Below are 20,037 nucleotides of genomic sequence, written 5' to 3'. Positions count from 1 at the left end.
AATCTGCACTGCACATGCTTGGCTAACCTTTTTGAAGTCTAGGTCTGCCATATCAGCCAAATGGATGCTGTGTGCTGCGTGGGTCCCTGGTCTCTATTCAGAAACCCTGATCACACCACCTCTGAGGTTTGCATGACAAATCTGTAACAATGACTGATGTCCATTCAGGTCTCAAAACTTTACATTTTTAAATGCACATTTTTATTCCCATTTTTGACTGGAACCACTGTTAAGAAATATGCTGGTAAACTGCAGTGATCTGTGCAACTGTGAAGAGAGTTTGTGACATATAGATCATTTTCTCGGAACATGTTTTTATTTCAGAACCCCAAAGTTCACTCATATAAGACATGCACATATTGAGTTACAGTACAGTAAATATAACAAATCTTATCTTATAGAGATATATAGTCAGATACATAAAAAAAAGAGATTTAGATGAACTGTTGAGTCATACAAAACGAAAAGAGAAAAACAATAAATAAGTAATCCAGTATTAAAATGATGCTTGGAAATCTTGAGATGAGGTGGAGACACTTATAACAACATAAATAGTGACAGGTTAATGAGACTTAAATTAAATACTACAAACGTGAGCACACAGATAAAGGAAAAGGATGGAGGCAAATGGTTAATAATATCTAGGCACAATCAATAATGGCAACCTTTGCACTTTCTCTGTCCCTTTTCTCTAGTCTAACTTTGGTTTAACAAATTTTGGGTTGAGCTAAGGCACTGCACGGTTTACGTTTGCCTTCACTTGCATATAGCTTTCAAGTAACATGATCTAATACTACAGACCAGTTTCCATGTTTAGACTGAGCTTAGTCCTGAGATGAGCTGTCAGTGGCCATACTCTACTCTAGGAACATCCAGGACACGGACTACTTAATCTGGTTCAGGGAAACTGGCCCAAAATGACATTCTTCATAACATATACAGTATCACCTTCCCAGCACCACCTGAAATCAGGTCATCAAAAATGTCATTCGAAATAGCAATAGCCTACGCTGTGCATGTAGGTTACAAGGATTATGTTGATTTTTCTTTGCACTCTCAAAAAAGTCCACGTTATGTACCTTATGATAAGCCCAATTCTCTGAACATTACCTATTGCCTCCTCTGTGGCTTTAGAGGAGTCAGCCCTAGCCTTGACTATATGTCTAACTGATTATTAACTGCATTGCACATTCAGTTGCCCCTGTTGTTCACTGAATCAAGCTCTTGTCATGCATGATGGTGTAAAAACGTCAGATCAGAGAGGAAAGACGGAGTCTTCGTTTTAGGAATTAATCGGCTGGCTGTAGGAACAGTGGCCTTTCCTGTGGATAAAAATAAACATAAAGAATCAGTGAATTAGTTCTCACATTTCTTGTTTAAAAGTCTGATATTACTGCCAGCAAGACCAAAAAAACTGAAATGTTTAAAGTCGGCATGAAACACAAGTTGCAATCATCTTTTCTTCCCTATTGTAATGTATATCCAAGTAAAATGGCTTCTTCGACAGGAGAAAAGGAGGGAATTTCTTGGATGGTTTTGGTTTGCTATTGCTGTGATGTCATGTGAGTGACAGGTTGACATCAGAAAACACATCATCAGAGAAGAGATGTCGGGGAAGTTATTTTGGTTAAAGATTACAAGGACACGTGGATTTTAAAAAATAATAATAATGTGCACGGATAAATCATTTATGAAAAAATTACAATTGTCAATTTTGATGTCAAGGTGACTTTAAGTGGCGCATTCACCTGCATATTCCTGTCGAGCACTCGTAATGGTTCTGGCAGTAGGCACCGTGAGGTTTAGTACCCATGATCCTCCATAATGGGGTCATTCGAGCTGTTCTCTTCAGTGACCTTTGAACTTCCTGCACAGAAGTTAAGGGTGTGTCCGACTGTGGCACAGGACTGCTGGTCACCTGAAACACAATGCATCAATGAGCTCTACACTAATGAAACTTAATATCCATTTAATGAAATAGATAAAATTTTACAACCCTTTCTGCATAGTTTATGTATTTATGTAGTTATGTTTCATGACTATTGGAACTGCTGCTAAGAAATATGCTGATAAACTGCAGTGATCTGTGAAACTGTGAATGCAATAAATGGAGTTTGTGACATATAGATAATTTTTTTGGAACATGTTTTTATTTCAGAACCCCAAAGTTCACTCATATAAGACATGCACATATCGAGTTACATGAACTTTATATGAACTGTTGAGTCATACAAAATGAAAAGAGAAAAACAATAAATAAGTAATCCAGTATTAAAATGATGCTTGGAAATCTTGAGATGAGGTTAAGACACTTATAACAACACTTAAAGTAACACTTAAGTAAAAAATCGAACACACTAACATAAATATCATCAAATTGTGACGTTGTAAAAGTCAATAATTTAGAGAGCCATTAACAAATGTGTTTTGTCAATATTAAAAATGAAAAAACTTAATCATTATTACCTGCTGGACAATCACCAAAAACACCAGGCACCAGGCTAGAAGAGCCCCTCTGTGACTGTGATCCTGCATGCTGAGTGAATAGATTCAGTTGCTGTAACAGTGACACTGACCACAGAGACGATGTAATGTCTTATATACCCTCCAGTCAGCAAAAGAGAAACCGACTGCCTCTCCCTCATTCCTCTCACTTTTTCTCTCTCTCTCTCTCTCTCTCTCTGCTTTTTCATTACCAGATGTGGCACATGTTTGCTTAATGTTTGTGACTGGGATAATCTGTCCTCTGGGACTCTGGGAGAAAACGCAGCCAAAGTTGAGAGAAGCAAAAGATAAGAAAGAACGAGAAGAATGAAGGATAAGAACAAAAATCAGCCATATTTTGGACGTGCTTGTCAGCATTTTAGAGTTCAATGATGTAAATCTGCAGTTTCACCACAGGTTGTTGAGCTGTACAATTTAGACAGCTATGCAATGGTATTCACCGATTTAAAAACCTGATGTACATAAAATGATTAATATCAGATTCTAAGGCTTTAATTTTAATTTTCCCTTCCTGTTTCTTCAAAGTTCCTTTGACATAGTTCTTCTGTCTCCCTTTTATCATATAAATACCCGCAGGGACCTTGAAAAAGAACAATGACTGATTGCGTTTTAATGAAGAACAACAAATGGACAAAAAACAAGGAAAAAAAAAAAAAAAGACTATGAACAAGTCACAGCAAAGATGGCAGAGGGTCAGACATGAGTCGGGCCTCTGATCCAGCTCATCACAAAGGTTCCACACTAACTCATGGTGTTTACTGGATATGATGCTTATCATCTTGGGATTATCAGTTCACATAAATAATACCCACTATTTCATAAGCTGGTGGCCTTGTTTTAACAGTGGCGTAACCTTGTTTTAAAAAGTGGGTGGGACAGGAATGTGGTGGTGGTGGTGGTGGTGGTGGTGGTTATTTATTACAATAATAAATGCACAAAATTATTTATCGCCATAGACCTCATGTTTAATATGATAGTTTCGTCCTTACATCTGTTGTTAGTCCCGAGAGCATTTACATTAGTCAATAAATATGTGGATCCGCAACCCAAGTTAGATTGACCCGACAAATGAGGGGTAGAACTTTTGTTCAGCGTGCCAGAGGTTCTGGGTTCTAATCTGCCCTCGTGTAATTTTTTATTTTTCTCATTAAAACCAAAGATGTTCATCAGTGATTGTATATCAAGAGCAGGGACACGTTTATGTGTATTCTGTTTTGTGATTTCACTGGAAAGAATAGAGTCTCCGGCTGCAACAGCGTTAGCGATAGATTGAAGCGCTCGTCCGTGTGAAGACTGCGCAGTGTGCAGTGTGCCCCACCTGCCCCACTCGCAAATTATGCCTATGTGTTTTAAACATTTCTACATGCTCGCTGTATTGGTCATAGTATTGTGACAGAGCTGAAGGTTAAGCTTATCTGAAAGTTTCTTTTTGAGTGAGAGGCAAACATGATTTGTTCGATCAATGTTGCATTAAATCTATACAGGTTACGTGTTTATTGAGGTCAAGCACAGCATGTTGCTCACTATACACTTTGAGGACTGGCTTTTCCTCTTTATGCTTGTGGTAGTTAAAGTAACATTCAAAAGTTTGAGGTCACTTTTTTTTTAAAGAAATTAATACTTTTATTTAGCAAGGGCATATTTAATTGATCAAAAGTTACAGTAAAGACATTTATAATGTTATAAAAAGTGTTCTATTTTACATGGTCTTTCGATTTATCAAAGAATCCTGCTAAACATCATGGTTTTCAGGAAAATATTAAGCAGCGCAACTGTTTTCATCATTAATAATAAGAAGACGTTTCTTCAGCAGCAAAGCAGCATATTAAAATGATTTCTGAAGGATCATGTGACACTGAAAACTGGAGGATTGATGCTGAAAATACAGCTTTGCCATCACAGGAATAAATTGCATTTTAAAATATATTAAAATAGAAAGCAGTTACTTTAAATTGTAATAATATTTTACAATATTACTGTTCTTCCTGTATTTTTGATCAAATAAATGCTGCATTGGTGAGCTACTTCTTTCATAAAATCTTACAGATCTCAACAGTAGTGTATATTTAATGAAAAGCTAAAAAGATGAGAAAAAAAAAAGTTTTTATTTGAAATGTAAAACTAGCTTGACGAAAAAATTGCCTTTTGCCATTCAGTGTTGGGTAATCAGCTTTAAATGAGGTGAACAGAACCACCAACCACATGTTTCCAAAGTTCATGGGGGCTTTTCTGTGCAATTCTACCAGGAAATCTGTATCCAACACCATCTGCACAGACATTACTCTTCTGAGGGTCACTGTTCGTATTGACACTGGAGAAAAATCTTGCATATATTTAGCAGTGAAATGTAAGTGAAATCAATTTACATACAGACTTAATGAATAAATCTATCTCTCCATATGAATCAAATTATGACAGTTCATCAGGGTATTCCCTCAGCGATCCAGGGTCAAGGACAGCAATTGCTGTACCCATTTGGCATGTTTGTCAGTTTTGGCACGTAATCAAAAAAATGTTTCAGTTCCTGCCAGGAACTGGATGAATCTTAAATCAGACATAACTCAACATAAAGCAAAATTTAAATATATATTATATATTATATATATTTTTATATATTTATAATATAATAGTATATTTAGAGGCTATACATTTATCCTTGTCTACAGTCATTGCCTATTTGTTAAGATTAAGCTTTGTATTATACATTTGTCAGTTTTTACATTCATTGTGTGATGATGTGTGTTCTTTGTTTATGTCTGTTTGTGCCAAAACACAGTCTGTTTGTGTTGACAAAGCACAAAGGACTATACATTCATTTAAGTTCATAAAACAGAAAGATAAATGCATTTGAATGTTTTAGAAAACTCATTACTGAAAAAATCTAAACATTCTATTCTTTTACCTGTATATCTATAAAATGCACTGCAAAACGTTCACCGGGAGCAGTAACTTATAGGGTAAAGCATAAAAGTCATCAGAATGGGAGGACAACACATGCAGACGACACACAAGGAGGACAACAGACAACAAGGAGGATGAAAAAACTAGGCTATTACAGTAGACTTATAGACAAATGTATTGTACATTCAAAGCAACACTTTTTTTTTTTAGCACAAACAGAATGTCATAGAGACTATCCTTTTGTAGCTGTCTTCTCTGTTGTTATTGCCTCTGTGTTGGAAATGCAAGTGATGTTTTGTTGCAAGACAAAATGTTTTCCTTCATATCTGGCTTGAGATCCCAGACCTCATCCACAAAGTCCTTGGGCAATAATCCACATTTCTGATCGAACTGATCAAAGTGTTGCTATAGGTGTTTAGCAATGTTGTATGTGCTGTATTTCACACATTTAAAGGGACAGTTCACCCAAACATGAATAATATGTCATTTTTACTGACAATTTAAACCAAACTGTTTTGGTTACCATTGACCTCCATTGCACAGACATTAAAAAAGAAAGAAAGAAAAAAAAAACATTTCTCAAAATATTTCTTGTATGTTCTAAGCAAGTCTAAGTCATAGTCTAAGCAAGAAAGTCTATGGGTTTGGAACGACATGAGGGGGAGTAAATGATGACAGAATTTTCATTCCTGGGTTAACTTTCCCTTTAACTGTTGTCGTAAGGGCTGCTCCATATAAACATAGAGTACATTCCCTGTGGTTGCTGAGGCTTGGATTTACCTGCTCAAGTTGTTGAGGACATAACCTTTTTCAGTTTTAGGTTTCATGTCTTCATGTCTTCGAGAAGCTTGGCTACCACTGTGCATCTTTCTTTATCTCATTGGAGAACTTTGGACAGAGCTGCTCTAATTAGTACGGAGCACCGGACATGACATGCAGGAAAAAAAATTGTAGGCTAAATCGTGCGCACGATTTATTAATTCGTTCCCTCGATTTACTAAAACGTGCGCACGATTTACCTTTTCGTTCCCTCGATTTATAAATCATGCGCATGATTTATAAATCGAGGGAACGAAATAATAAATCGTGCGCACGATTTACTTTTTTTTCTTGCATGTCATGTGCGGGGCTCCGTAAATTGGTCCTTCGATTTCTCGATTGTTTTCGGTGGTTGTGATCAGTTCTACCATTGGGACACTGTGTGGCGCTGTGGAGATTTAGTTCTTATGTCCTTCTCGGGTTATCTGAGCTGTCTCTCAGATTGTTCAGCCATTTTTTCACTAATGTTATGTGGTGCACTGTTGTCGTCCCCTTTCCTCCAGGTTAGCTTTTATGATTTAATGTTTGCTTTAGTTTATAGTTTTTTTTATTGTGTTGTGTTTGCTATGCTTGATCAACGTGTCAATAACAGAGGCCACTGTGCTCCTGACAACCTTAAATATGTACAATTTTAAATACCCTTTTTCAGATCCATGCATTGAGAGAATCTTTTTACCATAATTTTTACACAGAATTGTGGGATGTTTAAAAGGAATTATTGTGGTCTGTATACCTTGAGCAGCAAATCAGCATATTAGAATGATTTCTGAAGAATCATGTGACACTGAGGACTGGAGTAATGATGCTGAAAATTCAGCTGTCATCACAGTAATAAATTACATTTTAAAATATATTAAAATAGAAAACATTTTAAATTAAATTAATACAGCCTTGTTGAGCATATAAGACTTTTTTTTTTTTTTTCAAAAACATTAAAACAAATCTTACAGACCCCAAACCTTTGAACAGTACTCTATATCTACTCTCCACAGCAAATAAAAACATATATATCTTCCATACCCAAAATGCTAAATAGAGCAAATATTTGCCTATATGCCTCATTCTTTTACATTTCTGTTTCTCTGGTATTCAGTCTTACAGAGTTCACATTTCCCTGTTACTTGAAGACACCATATTCTAAGGATTATAACATTATGTAAAGACTGACACAGGGATTTTCAGAACATTCTTCCATATCTTGTCCTGATATTGCATAGAGTCTGAACAATTGCATAAGGTTCTGAATGAACTTTCACCCACATTTTACACCAAACATCTCTATAACATCAAAAAAGCCAGTTCAGACCAGCATTCCTGCAGTCACTAATAACTGGAGCTGAGAAACACAGCTAAGAGAGCGCCCCCTACTGACCAAATCTAAACATAAGAGAAATACCAAACAAAAGAGAATCAAATGACCACACAAGCATATTTATGTTAGCTTTCTTTTTTCTTTTTTTTCTTTTTTTTTTTTTTACAAAACAACTACTTTATTTTAACATCTTTCATCATATTAAAACATTCATGTAGGTGCATGGATTTTCATTTCTCCTCTAAGAAATGCATCTATGAAAGTCTCTTTCATAGACTTACTGCATGTCTTCACTGAGGTTGTGCAAAATTAGCATCTTCTCCTTTTCTCCACTTGCTTTCGAAGGCCGTGCCCTTTGTCAAAGATGGGCAAAATATGTGCTTTTATAAAGAGGTTACAAATGCAGCAGACACAAGAGAAACAGTAACAACTCCATGGCCTAAGTCAACCGACAGGGCTCTTTTTCGTGCTTCATTTTTTTCTTCTTCTTTTTCCTTTTTTTTTCAGTACAGTGTATTCAATAAAGTGCCAAAGCTCCTACTTCATTCCCCCTCCATAAATACATTACAAAAGATGTCACATTAATACACACTAGACAAAAACCAAAGAACATACATAGACAAAGTGTAAATAGAAAAGAAATATTACATGATAGTCACTCATTCAACAGTCAGAATCCAGTAACTCATACCTACATCCCCAAAAAGTCTGTACTGCGAGAGATGAGACTGAATTGATCTCTCCACAATTCAAGTCTAACACAATTCTTGCTGTGTGAATGTTGTTAGTAATGCACAAGAAATGGCAACAGGCAAATCAAACCCAACATAACCATTCCTTTCAGTTGAGTTCTTCAATTGTGCTGGTTTAAATTCACATTGTCATTTTGCACCATTCAGTTCTTTTCCTGATCTGACCCCAAGCCCAAAGTCATCTGCAGGTGCAGGAGTCTGCAATCATATCTTCATATTCTTTATATACTATGTTTCCATTCCTCTCCATCATTAGCACGCTGATAGGTTTGTATTTATAAGGAACGCAAGAGGGCATCGGGATATCTGCCACGCCAAGCTCGCTAATGAAAGTCTGCATGATCGCGTGGTTGGGCGAATTGTAGCCGTAATGCAGGATACGAGGGCAGTCTCCCATACAGTAACGAGGGTTGTACTTGTGGGGTGCAATGATCCAGTGGTCCCATCCCAAATCTTTGAAGGTCACACGGTAGGAGTGCAGCTTGCACTGGTTTTTGGCCACGCTGTTCGGTCCTTGCTTGTAGTTGGGGATGTCAGAGACAATGCTCCCAGGCTCCGGAGACCGACGGGTCCTGGGCCGGGAAAGGGGCGTGAAGTACTTCCCCCATTCCACAGGCTGCTTGTTCTCCTCTAAGAAGAGCAGTAAAACAGGAGCTCGAAGATGGTGTTGAGGTGGGAAGCATTTTCGATGTGTAATGGCCCTGGCATGCTTTGGTTTAATGCATCGATAATGGGCAAAGAGGGACACCTGACCATCTTTTGACTCAGACACATGGTTTGTGACATCCGATTCGGTCCACAGGCTTCGAGGACCCATAGTGACAGAGTCACCTTCAGGAAGATCTTCAAGAGACGTAACCCTTGCCTTACAAATGAAAGGATGACGGGATGACACAGGAGACCTCAGGTGCAAAAAAGATGCCTTCACCAGTTTGTCCAACAAGAGGTTTTTCAGTTCATATTTCACTGTGTAGTTATACTGAAAGTCTAGTCCAGTAGGTTTTACAGATAGGAGAGAGAAAATGAAAATAAATAATCAGACAATGGGCACAGATTTCAAAAATACACATCTAGTAGTTATTTTAATACTTTAAGGGCTACAATGCACAACACACTCTTAAAAATAAAGGTTCTAGCAGGGTTTTGTTTTTTTCACAGCAATGCCATAAAACAACCATCTTTAATTAATCAAAGAACTTTTCAGCAATCAGTTACAAGAACCATTTTTTCCTTTCCTTAAAATTAACGTTTTAAAAATCTAAAGAACCTTTTTCCACAATAAAGAGCCTTTTGTGGAATGAAAAGGTTCCAAGAGTGTAGTGTTAAGAATATTTTAATAATCTTATTAAAATATAATAAGATTATATATATAATAAAAAAAAAAAAAACTATAAAGAACCTTGCAATGAAAAAGTTCCATAGATGGTAAATGTTCTATAAACTTGTATTTTTAAGGGTGGAATTAAGGACAAAATAAGCATCTCTTCTATAAACAAGTCATCAAGTATAATTAAGTCATAATATGCTCTAGATGTGCTTGTAAAGGATGTGTATGAGATAAGATAAGAGTGCTTTACCACTTGAGGTTGGGAGAAAGTGCTTTTCAGTGGTGGACGCTTTGAGCAGCCTTATAGTATTGGACCCAAATAACTTGTGCTGCTTTGGTCGTCCATCTGCATCCGCCGCTATCCTGTATAGACTTAACATGAGTCGCATACCTTCTTCAGTTTGGCTTTCTACGAGAGGTTTAAAATGAGAGCTCCTCTGTTTTGGGTGTCGATTTCGGCGAACTTCTTTACTGGCGAGGCCAAAATGTGACGGAGAGGCCATGTTTCCGGCCACGCGCGTAGATATGTACAGCACAAACAAACACGACAGTACGCAGAGTCTCAGACAGTTGTGACTGCTGGTAGCCTTCATGTTCAGCCCCTCGTACGGACGAGTGCCACCTGGAAGGCCACCATCGTCTAAGACAATCAGCGGGCGGAATTCAACCTAAACTTCACCTGACGATCACAAACTTTTTGGTGCGCCGCTAATCGTGTGACGTCATGCTCAATTACCTATCAAACGTCAAGTTTCGTGTCATTTATACCCTGCGTGGAAATGCAGTGCAGAACACGTAAGAGATCTTTAAAACACAGACATTTAATTAAAGTAAAAACATGCATAAACGCACTGACTTCCACAAAAGACAATACCAGCAAATACGATGAGTTTGTTATTCAACCAGCTGTTTTGAGAAGATATAAAAGCCACCAAATCTCATCTCAACACATTTAATGAATTTCTGTGCTCGTCTTAATTTTGTCATTTATAATGTGAGTATAAATAGACTATCAACGTTTTTTGTGTCTGTTTGTTAATGAGGGATCACAGGAATGAATTACATTTTAAAATATATTCAAATAGGAAACAGTTATTTTAATTTGTAATCATATATATATATATATATGTGTGTGTGTGTGTGAGAAATACATCATTAAGTCTTTCTGGACAATTCAAACGTAAAAATATTTTTTTTCCAACAAATTCCCTACCGTGACCTGTAATTCAATATCAGAGCAGAGTACTTAAAGGGATAGTTCACCAAAAAATGAAAATTCTGTCATCATCAACTCACCCTCAAGTTGTTCCAAACCTGTATTAATTTCTTTGTTCTGCTGAACACAAAGGAAGACATTTTGAAAAATGTGGGAAACCGAACAATTCTGGGGCACCATTGACTTCCATAGTATTTTTTTTTCCTACTATGGAAGTCAGTGGTGCCCCAAAGCGGTCTGGTTTCAAACTTTCTTCAAAATATCTTCCTTTGTGTTTAGCAGAACAAAGAAATTCATTCAGGTTTGGAACAACTTGAGGGTGAATAAATGACAGAATTTCCATTTTTAGGTAAACTATCCCTTTAAGTAAAGCTTTATTTATATAGCACCTTTTAAACAGTGTTTACGTGCTCTACAGAAGAGAAATACGCAGACAAAATATACATACACATATAGAAAAGATAGTAACCCCTATCTGAATGGAAGAGTCAGAGAGCCTCGGTTTGTTATTTACAAGACCAAATTAAAACCTCGGTTTCTGATCAATCATTCTGTATTCATTATCCACCGCTAGATGGAGCTGTCACTAGTCGGCACTTTTCTTCATGAACGCGCACACTTGCACGCTGACAACCGCGTGCCCGCTTGCTTCCCACTCTGTGCATCAGCCGACAGCAGCAGCAGCAGCAGCAATGGCTCTCCTCAAAACGACCAAGTTCATATCCTCTGTTGGGAGTTTGACGCCGTCTTTGGCTGCCCTGCCCATTCGAGCCAAGTAAGAAACCTTAAAATAATCTGTCTTTCTTATTCTGTGACAATTATGTTACATTTTAAGAGAATGCGGAAACACGGAACTACTTTAAGTTGAAGTTTAATACATGTGGTATAGACAATATGTTTTTGACCGCTTTTAGTCCAACAGAATATTATGAATGGAGTAAATTCATTCTTATAACTCACGCCATCAGATTTGTGCTCACGATCACGCGCGCACATACATTCACATCCGTTCACATGGAGTTCATGTGAAATGATTCATGCAGCTCACGATATTAGACCATGTGGGTGTTGCCATATGTCTGTATTGTACTGCTTATAATATCATTTTAGAGCCAATTTCCAGCAGCTAATGGATCAGATTGAACAAAAATAATGTGCAGCGCATCTCTACCATGATTACTAAACGAATCAAGCATCCCTCTGACCTTCATCTCGAAAAAGGCTCAACATTTTTTTCCGTATTCTACATTAATTTTTGTTAAGAGCTGTCCATCTATACTGAGCGTATGGATACGGGTTAATACTTTTTGTATCTTGTGTACTGGATAAATGACTCGCATTCTTATGCGCGATTGCGTGCGTAACTCTTTTTGATCTCACTAGGAGACCGTACGTACAGGTTTCCTGTGCGCTCATTGGGTGAAACACTCAGGTTTAGCTTTCTGATTGGCCCTGTTGCTTCCGGATTCTTTCGTCAAGTAATCATGGTAGTCTGTGTCCTTTTGCACCGCATTTGGAGGGCAAAGCAGAGCTGATGTGAATGGAGATCAATAACCCTTATTTAAGGGTCCCCTTAAGGGACAGCCACTTATGCCACTCCAGCAGCCTCATGTCCACGTATTTGATAGTTAACACAAAAGGGCTGTTGAGTAATAAGGCCTTGCTGCCATTTTTACATTGATGTTACATTTTCCATTGTCCATTATAAATTGACCTTTTGTACAATTTTGTGTTATGATTATCTTTTAAAGTCTGGAATTTATGCAACAAACAAAGCTTCCATCTAATGGCAGATTTCAAGATATAGTGTGTTGTATAAAAACACACAGATGGTGATGACACACTAGCTATATGCATTAGGAGTTTTTGCAACTTGACTCCAGGACTGACCTTTGACTCCCCATGACTGTGCATGGCCTCAAATGCACATACAAAGATGTAGTAGAGTTTACTGATGCTATCATAAATGGCATTAATAGTTTTTGTTCTCATTTAGCAACAAAGTAGTGAATTTATTGCACATCTTTTTCTGGAATACAAGTTGGAAAAATTCACTTTTGTTTTGTAGTGTAGCCATTAATGTGCATGTTTTATTGCAAGGCTGTAATCAAGTATGTTGTGAACAGTGTTGGGGAAAGTTACTTTTAAAAGTAATGCATTACAATATTGTGTTACTTTTTTAGGGAGTAACTAATTGCATTACTTTTTATGAAAAGAAATGTTACATTACTTTCGCGTTACTTTTTCTCACCTGGGCTGGGCTTGCTTGTTTGTTTTTTTTAATAACAAAAAAAAGTTCTATTTTGGTAAATGTTAAGGCCCTTTCACACCGAATGTGAAATGAATATGCCTCAGGCTGAAGGAAATGCATATTTACACCTGTACAGCAGAGGGCACAGCTCAAACAAACCTTTCAGCTGTGCTGCCATTCTGGATTAAAGAAGAATAGGATACAGGAGGAGGAAGTTCAACACTCTTATTTCTAATTCTAATCTAAAGTAATTTTTGCGTATTAGTATGGTTAAATTAGATCATTGAGGGTCAGCAGCAGACATTGGTTAATAAAGTGAGATTAAATACATAAAGTATATCTGTGTAATGTAATATATTTAATTATTAAAGCTTTGCGTAAAATTCTGAGATTGCATTTTACTGTTTTTATTCATTTTGAGGAATACTGAATGTATTGTGCAAGTGAAATGAGTAAATGCATGTTCACATTTAGTCTAGAACTACAATAACCATCATGTTCACACACTGCACACAACACCTCTGCACTTTATTTCTCTCAACATTGGGACAGAAGAGCTGTCAGTCAATAATTTTATAAATAATATTGCCCTTTTTTAGGCAAGTGATGGTATTACAATAATTGTTGAAGCTTTATGATGCACATCTACTCTGAGAATAAAAGTGCATTTTCATTCATCGTGTCTCCTTCACTGGTTGTTTACATCAGTGCGAGCATTCCTTTGATGCAGCACACATGCAGTTTTGTAAATTTTAACCGGTTGATGGAAAAAGTATCATAAAAATGTAAATAATTTGTAATAAAAAAAAAATTCTAAATTTTGAAGTGCCCACAATAACAATACTGTGCATGTTCATTATCACTGTATGTTATATTAAAGGGGTCATATAATTCTTTTTAATGTTTTCCCTTTCCTTTATTGTATAATGTATCTGTTAATGCATGTTTCAGACAGACTAGGAATAGAGGAGCTACAGTATGTGAAATGTTTTTTTTTTTGTTTGTTTGTTTTGTTTTTTTAACATTAAAGCATGTTAACCTATTCTAATACACCCAATGATCAAAATAATGAGATTTTAACATAGAACGGCACAAGTTTTTTTTTTTTTTTTTTTTTTTTTCCCCTCCTCCCTGGTCACTTAGACTTGATGTCTAATTCATTCAGTCTGGCTGCTGATTTTGGGATCAAGTTTGTGTATTGTTTCGGATTTACACTAGTTCAGCTGGGTAAATGGTATATTATCAACATGAATTTTGATCACCATAGGCAAGGCTGAACAGTTGTTCTTAGCATCATTTTTGGTTAAAATAAACATGATCTTTTTTTCTCATATTTTTTTATGCTTTGTTTTTTCTTTAGCTCATGGTGGACTGAGGTGCAGATGGGACCACCTGATCCCATTCTTGGGGTGACAGAGGCCTTCAAACGTGACTCAAACTCTAAGAAAATGAACCTAGGTGTGGGGGCATACAGGGACGACAGTGGCAAGCCATATGTTCTCAGCTGTGTCCGCAAGGTATGTATGTACCTTTTCTGTGCCATCACATGCATGAGCGCGTGGGGGAGAGTTTAAACGTGGTGTTATCTTTGATCCAGATTTAAATGGTTTATTAATGTTTTTAGAGGGCTTGACAGTGATTGACCAATAGTTTTCAAGGGTGCAGATGTTTTTGCATTAGTGTCAGTGTGCTCCAACGGTATTGGCAAAATGTTGGGGGTGGTGTGTGCGTTAACATGTGCATTTGGTTTTCTGTGTTTCTGCGAAGTCATCCTGAACTCAGTGATTTGAGTGGCTGTCTCTGTTTAAGCAGTATCCACCAATTACATTCATGACCCTGAACTGTGAAGTCATTCTGACATTTTGTGAAAATGTTTCATTCATTTAGTGAGTAATAATTTTTAAATTAAGCTTTTTTTTTTTCTTTTTTCTTTTTTTTGTTTAGGCAGAGGCTCTGATTGCCTCTAAGATGCTGGATAAAGAATATCTGCCCATTGGGGGTCTGGGTGATTTTAATAAGGCTTGTGCTGAGCTTGCACTGGGGCCGGACAGTGAGGTTCTCAAAAGCAAGAGGGTGAGTATGTCTCTCTAGTTCCCAGTGTCTTTCATTTTTGTTTTTACTTTTACATCTTGGATAATTTTTCTCTACCATATTATTGTTTATTTAGCAAAACACTTATTCTGTTTTTTTTTTTTTTTTTTTTCTTTTCCTCCTCGTAGAGTATCACTGTCCAGACAATCTCAGGCACTGGCTCTCTGCGGGTTGGAGCTAACTTCCTGGTGTGTAATTCATTCTTTCTCTTCATTGCTTGAGCTCAAAGGAGATTTTATTGGCATCAAGGTCAGATGGCAAGCAATAGAATTATGTGTCTTAGAAGCAGCAAAAATAAATAGAGATCTTATGTCAAATAACAATTTGCTTATAGCGTCTTGCACCTCTTTCTTTATTTTTGTCCATTAGTCGCGGTTCCACTCAGTAGCAAAGGATGTATACTTGCCGAAGCCATCCTGGGGAAATCACACCCCTATTTTCCGTGACGCTGGTATGCAGCTGAAAGCGTACCGTTACTATGATCCTGCTACCTGCGGCTTTGACTTTACTGGGGCACTTGATGACATCTCGGTGAGCCAGCACCACACAGTACACTTCCCCATACAGATTTATGATCCTATAATTAGTACACTACCCTTCAGTTTTGGGTCAGTAAGGATTTTTTTTAAATTTTTTATTTTTTATAAATACTTTTATTCAGCAAGGACACATTAAATTGATCAAAATTGAGCTTTGGCAACTTGTGATCCATATACAGCACCTGCTGCAGTATTTCAATCCTAAAAACAGTGGGACATTCTAAAACGCTTAACATGAAAAACACTTAAAGTGCCTTAATGTACTAAAACAGTGATATTAAAAGATCAAATTCAGTATTCACCCAATTGATAAGACCAGAATATGAACACAACACACTAAATGGTTAAGTGTTTCCTTTATAATGGTTTTCAATGGAAAACCATTATAAACACTTAAAGAGAAACTGCATGTTGCTTTTATATTCTGGGTTCATCTGCTTGCCTGTATCTACTATGCATCATCAATCATGCGTATATTGAATTTGGTCTTACTACTTATTGGTAAAAATGGCTGTTTTCAAAAGTGATGATAATAAGAAATGTTACTTGAGCAGCAGATCAGTATATTAGAATGATTTCTGAAGGGCCATGTGACACTGAAGTCTGGAGTAATTCCTGATGAAAATTCAGCTTTGCCATCACAGGAATAAATAAAATGTAAAATATGTAAAAATGAAAGTTTTAAAAAATGTAATTATGATAATTCATGAAATTACTGTTTTTACTGTATATTTGATCAAGTAAATGCAACCTTGGTGAGCATAAAAGACTTTTCTTTTCTTTTTTTTTCTTTTTTTCTCCAAAACCATGAAAAAAATCTTTCTGACCCCGAATCTTTGAACGTTAGTGTATGTTCAGGGAGAAACTGTTGTTTAAAGCCCCACTGACATGATTAGTCTACTAAAGTATGAATCTATCTAAAAAGTATAAAGAATGAATCTATCTAAGTAAGAGGCTGAATGTTATTAATTTTTTTTCTCTTCCTACAGCAAATTCCAGAGCATAGTGTAATCATGCTCCATGCTTGTGCTCATAACCCCACTGGTGTAGACCCCCGACCAGAGCAGTGGAAGGAGCTCTCGGCCGTCATTAAGGTGCGTGCGTGTGTGTGTGTTGTGTTTTTGTTTGTATCCTTCTTCCCTTTTTTTCACTTTACAGAGGCATTACTTCAAAAGCACAGCAAAAAATATTGTTTGTTTGAATTCTGTAAGAATAAGTCTTGTTGTCTCTCTGCAGAAGAGGAAACTTCTGGTGTTCTTTGACATGGCTTACCAGGGCTTTGCTAGTGGAGATATCAACCGAGATGCCTGGGCTGTGAGATATTTTATTGAGCAGGGTCACAATGTCCTCCTGTCTCAGTCCTTTGCTAAGAACATGGGTCTCTATGGTGAGTATATTGTGTGTCAGAGGCTGCATTTACACTGTAAACCATTTCCTTTTTTCCCCAACCTATATACAGCACTTGATGTATACATGTAAATTGCAAGAAATGAATTTTTCACATCTCATATGAGCCACTTCCAAATGTAAAGATACAGAGTGTGTCAATGAAGTTTACCACAGTGTGTTCCTTAAATGCATGCCACATGGGAAAATATCATCTTTAGGCTAGCGAGAGACACCCTGTTCTAATGGCAGAGCAAAAACATCAAATGACCATTTAGGCCAGAAAATAACACACATCCCTGGTTTCAAAAAGAAGGCTTAAGTCTAGTCTCAGATTAAAATGCATGTTTGAGCTGTTTTAACTGAAAGCAACTTACATTGACATATCTTAGAATATGTCAGTGCCATTGTTTTCTCAAAATGCACACCAGTAATGTTTTTTTTTTTTTAATTTTTTTATTTATCTAAGGCACTTTTATAAAAGGTACCTAAATGGCGTAATTGAACTAAGGCCTGTCTGTGAGACCAGGCCATTATGTCCTAAGAAAATAAGTCAGTGAACAAAAAGCAATTAAAGACCTTACATGCACTACTTTTTGGGGGTCGATAAGATGTTTTATTGTTTTTATTTGAATTCCTTGTATTTTAAAGAATTATTTTATGCTCCTCAATGCTGCATTTATTTGATAAATAAAAATATAGTAAAAAAGTGAAAATATTATTATAATTTTAAATTATAAACAGTAACACTTTCCCCCCCCCCCTCAGGATTCTTTAATGAATAGAGAGTTAAAATGAACAGCATTTATTTGAAATAGAAAGCATTTGTAACATTATAAATGTCTTTACTGTCACTTTTGGTCAATTTTCATCTTTGCTGAATAAAAGTGAAAAAAAATAAAATAAAATACTGACCCCAAACTTTTGAACAGTAGTGTATTTAAGATAGATTGTCTTTGGCAGATTCTTTAATGTACGACTAACAGTAGGTCATACACAATCATAATCGTATGACTGTTTGTATTGTAGGTGAGCGGGTTGGAGGGTTTACAGTGGTGTGCGCAGATGCTGAGGAGGCTAAAAGGGTGGAGTCCCAGCTGAAGATCCTGATTCGCCCCATTTACTCCAACCCACCCATGAATGGAGCACGCATCGCTTCCACGATCCTCACAACACCAGAGCTGCGTTCTACATGGTGAGACGTGCTTGCATACTCTCTTCATAGCTTCATATTTTTTTTTCTTTTCTTTATTTAATACATAAATGTATACCTGTAGGCTGGAGGAGGTAAAGGGTATGGCAGACCGTATCATTAAAATGAGAGAAATGCTGGTGACTAATCTGAAGAAGGAGGGCTCCACTCACAACTGGCAACACGTGATTGACCAAATTGGCATGTTCTGCTTCACTGGACTCAAACCTGAGCAGGTACAACCCTTTACATACTCAAAAACTAGTATAATTAACTAAATGTAGTGTGTTTAACTAAGTGTTGCATTATCTAGTTGAATATTGGTATAAGCTCTAATAGTAAGAGACACTATTGTATTTCAGGTGGAACGTCTGACGAAGGAGTTCTCTGTTTACATGACTAAAGATGGCCGTATCAGCGTTGCTGGTGTGACCTCTGGAAATGTGGGATACCTTGCACATGCCATTCACCAGGTCACTAAGTAGAACAAAATGATGCTGAGTCAGGAGTCCTGTCTACTGGTCCTATTTCTGTTCGTCCACCCCACTATTCCCCTTTGAACTCAGATCTCGGCTTCACTTCATTTGGCTGTTTTTATAGGTCAACATGGATCCTGAACATGTTATCAGGGTGTCTAACGGTAACTTATAAGTCATCTCACAGGTTATCTTGTGTTTCTGTGACTAATGAGCACATTTGAGAATATTTTTCATCCTGTTGAAATTCTGTATGAACTTTATTTATTGTATGAGTGAAGTAAAATGAACAACAATAATAAAGGGTATTGTGTCCATTTTATTGTTTCTGTGATTTTTTTTTTTTTTTTTTTTTTTTTTTTTTCTTTCATGGTTAGGGACAGAACAACAAATTGTTAACCACATATAGACAGTAAAGCCTGAATATCAATCCGAATCAGTATCAGTGTAGAAAAATCTGTCTAATCTGGTCAAATTCACCTTTTGCTTCAAAGAAAAATTAATTTAATTACAGAATTAAATGTAAGAATTACACTTCTACAAAACTCTCACTGATATTAGTGTGTGATCAGATCATGGATTATAACGGAAGTATTTGTACTTAGTTGTAATGTAGCTTATAATTTTTTTTTAACACAGCAAACTTTTTTTTTTTATCTATAACAACTGCTAGTGATCTCAATCTGGTAAACATCAGTGCAGAGAGACAGACATCAGAAATGACAGAAAATGGCCTCTTAATGGAAAAAATTACAGAAGATAAAGCATACAGTACATGACATTTATATTCAGTCTCCTGTCTAATATTATGAGTGAGGAAAAAGAAAACAGAATTATGTATTTATATAAATTGTAGTGCAAAAGTCTGAGATCATACTAAAAATCTGGGCTATTTCATTTAAACCTGTAAATAATTATAAAAAAAATTAGAATTTTGAAAGCTTGTAAACTTAAATGTAAAAGATTATGCACTGTTTACATTATTAATCAAACTCGTATTTTGTAAGGATCTAAATAAAGTTTTATCTTGTGTGTCAATTTAAAGGAATGTTTTGTGTGTTGGGAGAAAAACGTAATGGGATTGTGCACAAAATATGAGACACTTGATATTACATTTATAATTAAAATAAGTAAATAAATAAAAAATAGCTTTTATTACAAGGAATTGCATGTTAATTCAATATAAAAAGTATGGGGTTTTTTTTTGTATTATTAGAAACAGTAAAACAGGCTGTTGGTCTATAGTCTATGAATACCTTAGAATCTTTTT

General features: G+C 36.4%; 2 protein-coding genes across 2 annotated transcripts; one reads left to right on the top strand and one right to left on the bottom strand.

Annotated features, from left to right (window-relative positions):
- Nucleotides 1-7,967: 7,967 nt before the first annotated feature.
- On the bottom strand, nt 7,968-10,342 carry bmp15 (bone morphogenetic protein 15). Its single transcript, XM_051899413.1, is given in 4 exon segments — nt 7,968-9,276; nt 9,867-10,188; nt 10,190-10,238; nt 10,338-10,342. Coding segments are annotated over 4 exon segments (1,185 nt in total). The 3' UTR covers nt 7,968-8,467.
- Nucleotides 10,343-11,415: 1,073 nt separating this feature from the next.
- On the top strand, nt 11,416-19,084 carry got2b (glutamic-oxaloacetic transaminase 2b, mitochondrial). Its single transcript, XM_051898967.1, has 10 exons — nt 11,416-11,607; nt 14,444-14,600; nt 15,028-15,156; nt 15,303-15,362; nt 15,544-15,705; nt 16,703-16,807; nt 16,950-17,100; nt 18,129-18,294; nt 18,377-18,527; nt 18,654-19,084. Exons 1-10 carry the CDS (start codon nt 11,438-11,440, stop codon nt 18,774-18,776), a joined length of 1,374 nt encoding a protein of 457 aa, XP_051754927.1. The 5' UTR covers nt 11,416-11,437; the 3' UTR covers nt 18,777-19,084.
- Nucleotides 19,085-20,037: the final 953 nt, after the last annotated feature.

This window comes from Ctenopharyngodon idella, chromosome 7, assembly GCF_019924925.1.
Source record: "Ctenopharyngodon idella isolate HZGC_01 chromosome 7, HZGC01, whole genome shotgun sequence".
Taxonomy (NCBI): Eukaryota; Metazoa; Chordata; class Actinopteri; order Cypriniformes; family Xenocyprididae; genus Ctenopharyngodon; species Ctenopharyngodon idella.
The sequence above is the reverse complement of the archived record's forward strand: the minus strand, read 5'-3'. Positions and strand labels throughout refer to the sequence as shown.